The sequence below is a fragment of the Enoplosus armatus genome, chromosome 24 (assembly GCF_043641665.1).
Source record: "Enoplosus armatus isolate fEnoArm2 chromosome 24, fEnoArm2.hap1, whole genome shotgun sequence".
Classification (NCBI taxonomy): domain Eukaryota; kingdom Metazoa; phylum Chordata; class Actinopteri; order Centrarchiformes; family Enoplosidae; genus Enoplosus; species Enoplosus armatus.
The window spans coordinates 5,369,333-5,381,347 of NC_092203.1; the positions used below are offsets into that span (position 1 = coordinate 5,369,333).

Consider the following 12,015-nt stretch of genomic DNA (forward strand, 5'->3'; position numbering starts at 1 on the left):
TCATTTTTTATTGTTTTATTTAAAACAAAATCAGGCAACTTTATTTTAAGAGACATCCAAACAAATTCATACAGCTCAGATAACAAAATAACATCAAATAGAAACAATGAGGGAATACGAGCGTACAAAATGCCAGTTGGAGACGTAACAAGCTCTTCAAAATGAACAAAAACATACATCTGAAACATTACTGTATATTGCACTGATAGAAAAAGGCCAAAAATAAAATAAGCAACTTGTGAACAACTTAAGTGGACTCCCGTGTGTAGATAATGTGATACACGACGCGGCGGCAGCGCTGCTGTGTTATTGCTACACTGACACTACTAAATGCACAATGACAATAGCGAAGGCGTAGGAGTCACAATCGCTGCTCCATTATGCCCTTTAATGACAGGACTGGCATCTCTTTTGGTGTCTAGCTTGTGATGGTGGTAATTAGGGTACAGCAGATGCTCATCCTGTCATTAAAGGCAATTGTGGAGCTGAGGATTATGGGAATAAAGGATCTGTATTGTTGTCAGTGTAAAGTAGAGAATATTCACAGTTGAAACATTTAGTTGGGTAAATGCTCATGATATGTGTTGTATAACAGTAACAACTCCGGCTCAGAGTGGAAAACTAACTTTGCTTAAACCCCCAGCCAGTGTGACAAACTTTAAAAGCTGAATTGTGCTTGCGTACATGCTTAAATGGCACATAAACTCGCCAAACTTCACAGCTACATAAAAAATACCTCCAGGCACTAGACTGGGGGATGGTGTTAACTTCCCACTCTGCTGCCTTCCATGTTGTTTATATAATATTTAGTCTTATGTGGGTACATACAGCTCTGAAAAGGTATTGGCTTTATATTTACAATGGCGCCCACACACGCCAATTTATAACAATCAGAGATCAGCATCCACCTGGCAAATCCATGAGGAGATGGACCATCTAGACTCAAGATCAGTGTTGAAAAAGCAACGAGGAATCTGTGCTCGTTTGTGGCAGCTTGACATATTCAGCAGTCTGGCAAAAACCCATTTTGGGTCCCACAGAAGAAAGTCTCCACAGTATAATCCATGCACCCCAATTCTCTACTGAACCGCCACACACTCACTCATTTCAAACTCAGTCATCCCAAAAGGAAATAATTAGCTAGGATTGATTTAAAGCAGGGGGAGTAGAACAATGTTACACAGTTAATACCACTGTCACAACACATCATGCTGCAATGTTCAACATACCCCCCCACCCCCATGTTCAGTTCATTAAGAGGTGAATCAATGCACACATGGGGCCGAGAGGTTAAGAATGGAGATGAAAGTGTGCTATGTAGTGATGTGATTCACAGTAAGACGAAACTGCAGCGTGTGCAGCAGCTTTAGGAGGCCAAACCCAGGAAGAAGCCACCGACGAACCCGCTGGACAAGACAATGTTCCTTTTTATAAAGTCTGTGGCCTGCATAAGAGAGAGAGGAGGGTGGGGGTGCAGAATGAGTCAATAACCAGTGAACAGGTGTTAACTGCTGTGAGTGTTGCTGGAAAAACAGCGAGAAAGCACAGTCTGTATTAGAAAATCCCCATCACCTGATCCTAACGTAAAGATTTATATATCCTCCACAAAACGTCCATACTGGTATCAAAATGTATTTATCTACCAGATCTCTCTTACGCCTGCTGTGTCACAGCTTGTGAGTGTAGTATGGCTAACAGTACACTAGAGGGCATTGCTGATGAAGAAATAAACCTCCCCACCAAAGCCAGGACATCATAGCACTGCATTTAGTTCTAATCAATTACATGTCAGAAGTATGTTTCTGGCTTACAGAACAATACATTTCAGAAATGTTTAATTCAGTTTTAGTCAATAAAAGAAGCAAAAGCGGGAAACAAAGAGCAAGCTTTGTTACAGGTACCTTTACCTCCTCAATGAATGTGTTTATTTCAGGGGCTGCTTTGTTTGCTTTCTTCTTCAGGTGCTTCTTTGCTTTGTTCACATCCTTCTCCACCTTCTTCCAGTCCACCTGCACGTAGCCACTATGATTGGCAATCTGTGGGGAGAAAAAATCATATTCAGAACTGATTCTGTGCAGATTCTGGTCCCGACTTTCCTCCTCCTTTTTCTGCCTTATATTGCATCACCGTCTGGCTGTTTATGATGTATTCTACTAAGACATAATCTGTGTTTTATTGAGACCCTCTAGACCTGTCTGGAAAACAAATACCTTTTACGTAATAATGAAAAATGATTCAAATTCCACTAAAAGAAAAATCCAACCTTTAAAAGGCTATGGCGTTCTTTGAATAATTACTGGTGATTAGCTCTGCAGGTCAAATCATTTTTTGGATTTAAAAGCAAGAGGTATGACACACCTGCCAACTTCAAAATATATAAATAAGTATTCAGGGAACATTTGGTCCAGGAGGATGTTTCTCCTGACCTTGATGAAAACTTGGAGAATGAACCAACATAACTGCTCACCTCAGGCTGACAATAAGTGAACTCTGGGACTCTGAGTGAATAGAAAAGGAAATAATTGAAAGTCTTTTTCTGGCCGGGTGCAGCAATCTGTCTTTATTCGACCCATGAATCCTTGGCATGCAGCAAAAATGCAAAACATTGTTCTCTTCAAGGCACCTTTTTTAGATTACCCACGAAACCACATCTAAAGAACTACTGTATGTGTTCAGCCTGTGAATCAAGTCAATGGTTGTCTCTGGTGTGATCTACTTTGTAAATTGTTACAATAATGTTTTGGAGAGACAAAATAATACACCAATAAGCATCCAGATGACATATGTCCATCTAGAGCCAGCTGACACACAATGCTAGTCTTTCTGCTGTAGTGAGACCAGTTGAGCATCATGCCGTAAAGTTGGCGTCTTCGCTTGTCAATGAAGAAGGTAAAATGTGAATCTTATAAACACTTTCTGATCACTTAGAGACAATGTGGATGTGGTAAATATCTAATTCCTGGGGCAACATAAACACAGCGTTATGGTACTCTCACTTGTAAAAGAAGAAACCCTCCTCCAACAGCAGTAGCAGCTATCTTCCCAACTCTCTGGAAGAGGTAACCAGCACACCTGTATGTGTTGAGAGGAAGAGAGGATTCAAGTCATGTTCTCGCGTTTTTGCTTTGGAATCAGCAGCCTTGGCTGTCAGATCTAACAATCTGTTCTAACGATAATAGATCCTCAAACATTATTAAATTGAGCCAGTCAGGTAGGTGTGGTGTTCTTTTGTCATAGAAGCAAATCCTCCTCATGCCTTACCATCCAGTCACCCCTCCCATCATGATCTGGGTGGCCACGGAATACTTCTCAGCAATTGGGCCGGAGTTGTTCCCAAACACCCTACTCCACCACTGGTGCCTCCGGGCATACTCTGTCAGGTCCACAACCTCATAAACCTCATCTTCACTCTCTGGGTCGTCCTGACCTGCTAAGAGACAAGGATAAAAAGAGAAAGTTAAAAATGAAAGTACTTTCGATATAGTACCTCCAGCCCTTCCGAATAAGGGGTGTATATAGACACTAAATGACACTATGCCTCGCCTCACTTGACCTCTTGTCTCCATTCCAAACACTAATGAGCTCAGTTATTCACAGCGCCCTATATTTGACTGTTCAAACCCCAAAGTTTTCCTCCAAATCTATGAAGCTAACTGTAAGGGCGGTTAAGCTACTCTGAGGGCTGCTTGTATATTCAATGTAAATGACTTGGGAGGCTAATATTAGCCAGCTAGAGTCAAATGGCTACCAATCCAATATCGTGCACACTATAACGTTAAATTTCCTTTTCGGACTCTTATAAGCACAGAGGTCAAGACCGCAACCCAATTTCATTATCGATGGTGGAAAAAGTTCAAAATTAGACTATTAATTAGGGTAATATCGCTGTATTTCTAACAAACAAAATCACTAACCTTCTCTATTATCCACCGTCGCCATTTTGGAGAAACTAGTTATGTCACCAGGATGTTGACAATACTAAACCACGCCCACATTATGATGCTTTTGCCACGTCAGTTAAAATGCTTTGATCTTGCTTGGCTAGGCTCAGCAATTTAGCAATGTTATTACTAAAATGCTGCAACTTTTTCTTGGTATTATAGTAGAACTATGATGGGACTTTGGGAGGTGCAAACAGGCGTTCTCTGGTGTGAAAAACTCGGAACAAATGATGCAATGCAGTCATCATTTAACCAGTCTATGAGGGAAAACGTCAACTGACATCCAAGTGTCAATACATATTATTGAATACGAGATTATTTTTTATATATTTTACATTTGTCAGGGAAACAAAGCGCATACACTTTAATGCACATGGTTGACAGATTCATTCAGATAATACATATTGTTTTAAATATGCTTCCAGAATAATCGTGGTATAACAGATAGAGTTGTTTGCAGGGAGAATATGAATATTTGAGATAAAAGAATGATATAGCAAGGAAGTCATATGGTGGGATGCGGGCGCTCCTATTGGCTGAAAAGGGGGGAGAGGGCGTGACTAGAGCGGCGCGTGGGTTCGCTTGGGTGACACAATTATAACAACTTTATCTTCGCAGCCGAAACGCATTTTATTGTGAAATACTCACATCTTGGATATTGTATTCAATTATTCTCATTCAAATAGAGGCACAATATCACTTTGTGATGAAAAATGTGACGTTTGAGGAGCTACCCGGAGAGCGCTTCTGTCCCCCCGAAAGGATTTACTATATCGAATCGCATCTTTTCATCCTGGAAAAAAGTTTTTGATCATTTTGTTTTCTTCAGTTTTTCTTTTTTGATTCGGCGGAGCAAACCGTTTGTCCCCGCGTCGCGATTTTCCATGCAATCGTGCGGTGTGTCTCTCGCCGTTGCTGCCTGCGCTGCTGCTCGGAGTCTCGGCTCGGCTTCTTCTGGTGGTGATGAGGGAAAGAAAATGGCGGCGGGAAAAGCGAGTGAAACAGAGGAGGACTTTCCGACACTGACAGCCCAGGAGAGGGACAGTTTGGTCGGGATCGACAGGTCGGAATAGCAACCCCGTGCACTCCCACAAACGCACAGTTTGAAATTTAATTGTTTTCTTTCCCTGCATGTCGAAAATGTTTGCGATTCGCTCTGCAAGTGATTCTGAGCCGCCTATGTTGTCTTCTTGCTTGCAGCTCACTGTTTGGATTTCAGAAGCTTCATGAAGATGGCGCCAGAACGAAGGCCCTGTTGATGAAGGTAGCAAATCTAAGTGGATGTATTATACAACCAAGCAGTACCCCGATCCACTGGAGTTACTCCAACCTCCCAACTATCATGCACGGCAGTGAATTTCCTCTCAAAGTAACAAGCCACTCTGAATGCAAGTGGCCCACTCGCTAAGGAGACCAAGGCCAGCTAGCCGCAGCCCCTCTTTTAGCCAGTCAGCTAGGTTGCTAGTTAGCTGCTCTCATCCGATGAACAGCGACCCTGCACCTGCGGCTACGCCGTGTCGCTAGCCAGGATAACTGTTAGCTAAATAGCTGTGGCTCTCTTGATTGAACTAGCTTGTTAACGTTAACACAACGTTTGTTAGGCAACCGCCCTTCCCTGTTAGCTGGATAGCTAACGTTATTCCCTACAGCGTATCGTTGTTACTTGCAATTGTACCACCAACACAACGTCGTCACGGTTTTGTGTAGCACATTGATTACTGAAAACATTGCACTTTAATGAGGAAAGTTTTATGTCGTCTTGAGATTGTTTTATTGCAAGCATTAGGCTATCACATCTAAGCTTAAAGACAAGAATATCCATATCTGGCTACAACAGTTATAACGTTGGGGAAAGTAACGTTCACGTTGTAGCATTCAGGGTGCACCAAATAACGTTACAGCTTACCCGTTTACGTTATTTGGGAAGGTTAACGTTAGCTAGTGCCCTTAGCATTTGCATTGGTCTGTCTTTGCCACTCACTGTTGTTTTTGTGACACTGCATTGCTCAACGGAACATACTTTAGACCGTTTTAGTGGCCGTTTTTCGTTTGTGTTTGAGTCACTGTGAACGAGTTGATAAACGTTACAAGTAACGTTAATGGCTGGCTGCCTGTCCAAGATGGCGGGACATGGCGGAGTGTCACCGATAGCTATATAACCAATATGAAATGATATGAAGATATTGCTCCGGATCGTTTGTGTGTTGCTAACGTTTGTCTTAAGTCTTCTCACGGCTCCTGGCTATTTGTAAAGAGGTGTTCCTCTTGCCGAACAAGGTGGTGTCAGGGTCCTTTGTTTACAGTTTTCATTCCCCTGTGTAGCTCTGCATGTGCTCTCGGACTAGAAAGCTACGCGTTAAACAGGCAAAGTGTACCTGTACGTAACACACTGCAGGGCTAACAAAAAAGCCCCTCTGTTGTAAATTTATCTTGAACCGTGGATGTTGTAGAGAAGATGGTGCTGTTGACAGCTCGTGGTTTGAGGGGCCATCCACGAATTTGCTCGCTAGGTGGTGTGGGATACCTAGGAAGTGTGACCACACATCTAGCATTAGCTGCACAGAAGCATCAGCACTGGTGTACCATACCTGCTAGGTAATATGGACAGTGTGCAATGCATTCAATGTATTTGGCTTGAATCAAACTGTATAGTTCCTGTTCAAAGTAGAGCAAACTCATCAACATGTTACCTTTTTTTAAACAGTACTGATGCACTGGTGTAATAACACACAATTAATTCGTTTATTTAAGTTTTGAAGTGTTTTTGTATGCTTTGTTTTGTAATACTGCCATTAAAAAATGAGCACCTACCCTATTGAAACAGTCAACCGTGTCATATAAAAAAAGGTGTGTTTGGTCTCGTACCCAGTGTACTTGGTTTGGTGTCAGTGGTGCTTATTATGGGGCATGTTAAACGTTTGCATGTCACTCTTGGTGCAGACATGGGTTATTTTCTGCCTTGCGTGTTGAATTTGTGGCTGATAACTATGGTGGCGGTAACATTTGACATTGTCATAAGCCAGATCTTGCTCCATAGTCAGTGTCTGTTGCCAGACTTTCCTGTTACAGCCCTACTCTTGTATACCCTGGTATAAATACACACAGGTCCTTTGGGCACTTACCCATTCCAGCTAACTCACAGCCTCAGGTGTCTTCATGTGTAGGGCAGTGCAGTCTGACAGCGACACCAGTCAAACATGTCGGGTAGCTAACATGGCTGTATATAATGACATGTAATGTCAGGTGAATGAAAATACTATGTTTTAGATTTTCACATCTGATTCAGTAATGCTGATACTAGACCGTCAAATGATACAGAGCACAGTATGAAACATTATGGAAATATTCCTATTTTATGGAATTTTTGCTTTGCATTTTTCTCCAGAGGCAAAGAAACCATTAGTGGGTGCTTTTACTTGGCTTCATCAAAGGCTTTCTGCTTCTGTAAAGAATCCCTACTTGCATTAGAATCATTGCATTTGTGACACCTTGAATCTTAATAGTTTCCTTGTGCTCTCACCTGAAAATGGCTTATGAAAACAAAATGGCAAATGAAGCCGAATGTGGCCTCACAAACAGTTAACTATGTGACAACAATTAAACAATTTGTGTCCACTGAGAATGATTAAGAACTCTCAAGTTGCATGAACAGTCTGATTTTGTCACATTGTTTATTTGAAAAAAAAATTTGTTTTATGACTCAATCTCTGCTCATAGCTTATTAGTTTTGAGTGACTACCCTGTCTGGCACTTTGCAATGGCCACGTCGCTGCACTGCGTTGCTCTATCTACATGCAGATAACTGTGGGTTCAACCTTTCTGACAGAACTAGGTCACTGTATCACCAGCAGTAACTAGGTGGCAATGAAGTAAACTTAGAATAACCAGATGAAGAAGAGAAGCTTTGAGCTTGAGTGACCTTATTTTTATTTTTCTACGTGTGACAAAGTCTATATTGGTGATTATTTTCACATTATCCTTTTTTGTGTTACAAAAAGTTTGCATGTTCTCCCTGTGTTCGCATGAGTTTCCTCCAGCTCAGGGAGGCCATGCAAAAGACTTGGATGTGGGGTATTAGGACAGCTCTTGCATTGCCCTTGACTAAGGCACTGGCCGGGCGCTGCACTGTGGCTCACCTCTGCTCCAAAATAGTTAAGAGAGGTCATTTGTAGAGGACAGTTTTTCCCGCAGAAAAGTCAGCCATTTAACATACAGTTTGACTCACTAGCATGCACACAGGATAGAAAGCTGTCTACCATAGACACAAGATGACTAAAAGCCAGTTCTGAAAAAGTCAGTGTATTCCAGTTGCTTGGATCATGCTACAGATGTAGTATGAAACTGAAAACATTATGTTTCACTTCATTTCACCTGTGGAGGCTCAGTGTTATGCCTCGCAGCACGTTGAAATTAGTCAGGACACGCATGATGCACAGCAGAGACATACCTGGTCCGTGAAAGCTAACAGGATGAGTGATAATCTGTTGTCGATCCTGTTGTATTTGTTCTGAATGATTTAATAGTAGTGTCATTTGTATGTATAGCGCATCTATGTTTTAACTGGAGTCACTGACTTCAGTAGTGTTTCCATGTTGTGGCTTTTCGTATTGTCTTATCTGGAGGATGTCTGCAGGTCAATAGTTCAAAGGTACGTCATTGTCATATCACAACATTTTCAGATTCTTGCATAATACTGGTTAGCGAGCCTATTACTTGGTGTTTGTTCTTGTTCTCAACTCATGTTAGGAAGTGTAGTTGCTGATAAGTGTTCACATCGTTTGTTTACGTCTAAAATGATGTTCGTATTCTGCAAGTTAACCTAGATATTCGTTTAGATCTTTGTTTAGATCTTGCCTTGATACCTCAGAAGAACTATGTGACACAATGTCAGCTTGGTATTTCTTTCAAACTAGTGTAGAAATTGTTGGTTCAGTTAGGCAAGAGAGAAACGGCAGACAGGCGTATTCAGAGTTGAGATGGTGTGGAAGGACACTTGTCTTTTCTTCCACTGGAGGACCTTCAACTAAACTATCATCAGTAATGCAGATAGACTTGCCAAATGGGCACAGACATTCACTGTTCATCTTTACTGCACAGGTTGACACAAAATGAGTGAAAAAACGGTCCTGACTAAAGTGCTGTGTCAGTGCAGCCCTCTTCTACCAGTCAGTCACTCAGACTGAAAGAACTCATCCATCGTCACTCATATCACAAAGTAAATGAAAGAATGTAACACGCTGAAATTTCTTGCACTAAATTACAATGTGAAAATGTTGACATTTCTAGGCCTTAACACACAATACATTCATCTTTCTGTTTTGTTACTCCATCTCCCACATAGTTATGTAGTGCATGAACTATTTGTCATTGTGGATGTGTTTATGCATTTAGTTTAAAATGACATAGTAAACCTGTTGGAGTGATCACCTTAACTCCTCTGTGATTTTGAAGAGGACTGCAGTTGTATTTGAGTTGTAGAGTTGTGTTCTTAACACTTGGCTTCTGTGTGGGATTCATAAACCTCCATGAAGAGGAAGAGCTTGCCTTTAACATACAACACCTTTTTATAATGAGGTCTTCAAAACAAAGCTACGTATTTTGCATTATTTTTACTTTACGCTTTCCTGATAACAATATAAAATGAATGTATCTAATTATGTAAGTGCTTCTTGGCAATGACAACGCTCCTCACCAAGGGCACATAGCAGGTCCTCTGTGTGTTTTGGAGGTTAAAGGTGGTAAATTGGGCTTAAATTTCAAATTAAATAACATTAATCTCCATAAAAACTGAGATGAGAGATTATCCACTTCTGTATAAACCATGTCATGTTTCCATAGACATACCCGACTTCATTTCAACAATGTCGGCATACAGTTTGACTTTGATTGTTGTCCATTTTCTCTGTAACTGACCGGGAAACCATAAAGCTCCCATAGAGTGAATCTAAATGTCATGGGAGGACCCTCCAGCTCTGGTCTCTCATTTGTGTTTGCCGTTCGGGAGCAGTGATACTGTACGAACTTCGCTAACCGGGCTGAGCCGACTAGCATGCTACAGCTGATAGACAACTGGTGCACTGCGGAAGCTTTCCGGGTAAAACTTGCGATCTTCTGTTGCGCGTGTGCAAATAGTCGACATAAATAAACAATTTTGACAGTAATTGTTTGGGTCACAGGATGTACCGAAGTCACATTCCGAACGTAGTGTACTGAGTGGTTTGGGACAAATACACGTGCTGTTACGCCCCTACTTTGATGTGATCTCAGTGTGGCACCAGAGAAACTGGTGCCAGAGTCGGTCATTCTCAGCTTTGTTTGCCTTGGTGTGGAAAGTGACATGACTAGTATGTGCTTCATTTCCTTTTACACTTGGACCTCATTTGTGTGCTCAGTTTGACAATGGCTCATCATTTTAGCTGGATAACTAAAGAAGGCCTATGTGTGGTGTTGTATGGATTCTCTGTGTCTTCGATTCAGTGGTTTTGTTGTTATTTTTCATTTTGTTTCTCTGAAAATATTTTATTTGTTGTTCATAACACAAGAGACTTGAGAATTGGGGGGTAACTTGATGGCAGGCCAAAATAAAACTTGGCTGCTGTCTGATTTGTGTACTCTCTGCAAGCCAGTGTCTGCGGTCTGCCAAAGACGGTTTTATGAGGTAAACGAGGTGTCACTCTGTAACAGTACTGTACAACTGCAACTTTAAAATGCATATCATATTGATCATTTAAGCTCCATACTTTGGAATCGGGACCTTCAGTATTTGGATCAAGTATCTTGTGAAAAATAAGATGGGTCGAATTTGGTAGTCTACGCCTGTCATTTCAATGTGTCCAATTACTCCACTTTCAATAGTGGTAAATGGTGTTTCCCTGCGCTGAGGCTCGGTGAATGCTCTAGGATTGTCAGAAAATATGGTTGTGTGTGTGTGTGCACCATGTACGCTGGCAATGCTGCCCACTGCTTCACACCCATAGTTTTTTTTAGTAAGTTGGTAAAACACATTTAACACCGGTATGGCCCTTTAACTCCATAGATCTGGTGAATCCAGCTCACAGGCAGCAGCTACTTTTTGTATCTCTTTTTATCGGGACAGGAAGATCTGTAATGGAAGTCAGAAAAGGCCCTAAGCACAAGTCCTTATCTAACACAAACTTAAGGCTGATATTTATCTGCTGAAAAGAATGTGAGTCGACTCGGCCCAGAATTAGGGAGCTGACGTCAGCCATGCTGTGACTTTCAAATGTTCTGTGTGACAGTACTGTCTATGATTTTCTCTCTCTAGTTCTCCTCTCTCGCTCTTGCCCCCCATGTTGTTTTTTGCCGTAATACAGACATGGATGATTACATCTTTTTTTCCCCCAACCTCTCTCAAGCACCGTGCATGTATGCATACCTTACATGCGCACACACAGTTGAGGCAATGTTTGTGTGCGTGTCCCCCTCTCCAGGCTGTTCGCTGCTACGATTCGCTCATCCTTAAGGCCGAGGGCAAAGTGGAGCCTGAGTTGTTCTGCCAGCTGGGCCACTTCAACCTCCTCTTGGAGGATTATCCGAAAGGTGAGTAATCTCCCCTCTTCACCGGCACTCAGGTGGTTTGTAGAATCAATTTTTCCTCACATGTTTTTATTCAATTATTCTGTTTAATCTACGTCTTGGGTTTGACAGACACTTCAATAATAGTACTTTTGAGGATTTTGAGCACTTAACTCTTATTAAATAATTACCCACGCCCTAAAATGAACCCTTTATCCTTTTCATGTTTATAGAGTTTAAAATTTTATCACAACTTTAAGGACGATGTGGCTGGATTTCCATGGTTACACAGTATGAGCATCAACAAACACGCACTTGGCTCCATTCCAGCTGGACATATTTGCTGACTGCTCGCGTTCTTTTTCTCAATGGTGTTGTGGCGACAGAGATAAACTCTCTGCTTCCCTCTGCTTTAATTACAGCATTATCGGCATACCAGAGGTACTACAGTTTACAGTCAGACTACTGGAAGGTAAGACACACACACGTGCCTAAATGCTCACTTCATTCAGTTAGTGATACTACGCCCTGTCAATCA

The 12,015-nt window shown here is 41.6% G+C and overlaps 2 protein-coding genes across 3 annotated transcripts in view; one reads left to right on the forward strand and one right to left on the reverse strand.

Annotated features, from left to right (window-relative positions):
• Positions 1–4,866, reverse strand: LOC139306795 (FUN14 domain-containing protein 1). Of its 2 annotated transcripts, none has more exons than XM_070930748.1 (5): positions 4,800–4,866; positions 3,262–3,430; positions 2,997–3,072; positions 1,902–2,036; positions 1–1,444 (listed from the first exon to the last, which is right to left on the reverse strand). In XM_070930748.1, the coding sequence occupies exons 1-5, from the start codon at positions 4,825–4,827 to the stop codon at positions 1,367–1,369; spliced, it is 486 nt and encodes a 161-aa protein (XP_070786849.1). In that variant the 5' UTR covers positions 4,828–4,866; the 3' UTR covers positions 1–1,366. The 2 variants fall into 2 exon arrangements, with proteins under 2 accessions (XP_070786849.1, XP_070786850.1); XM_070930749.1 differs by lacking the exon at positions 4,800–4,866 and adding an exon at positions 3,915–3,939 and having other exon boundaries at positions 1,908–2,036.
• LOC139306794 (lysine-specific demethylase 6A-like) overlaps positions 4,826–12,015 on the forward strand; it is a 24,846-nt gene continuing 17,656 nt past the window's right edge. Inside the window, exons 1-4 of the mRNA XM_070930747.1 lie at positions 4,826–5,004; positions 5,142–5,205; positions 11,393–11,501; positions 11,900–11,949. Of these exons, the coding sequence (XP_070786848.1) occupies positions 4,826–5,004; positions 5,142–5,205; positions 11,393–11,501; positions 11,900–11,949 (402 nt within the window). The remainder of the gene's footprint in view (positions 5,005–5,141; positions 5,206–11,392; positions 11,502–11,899; positions 11,950–12,015) is intronic.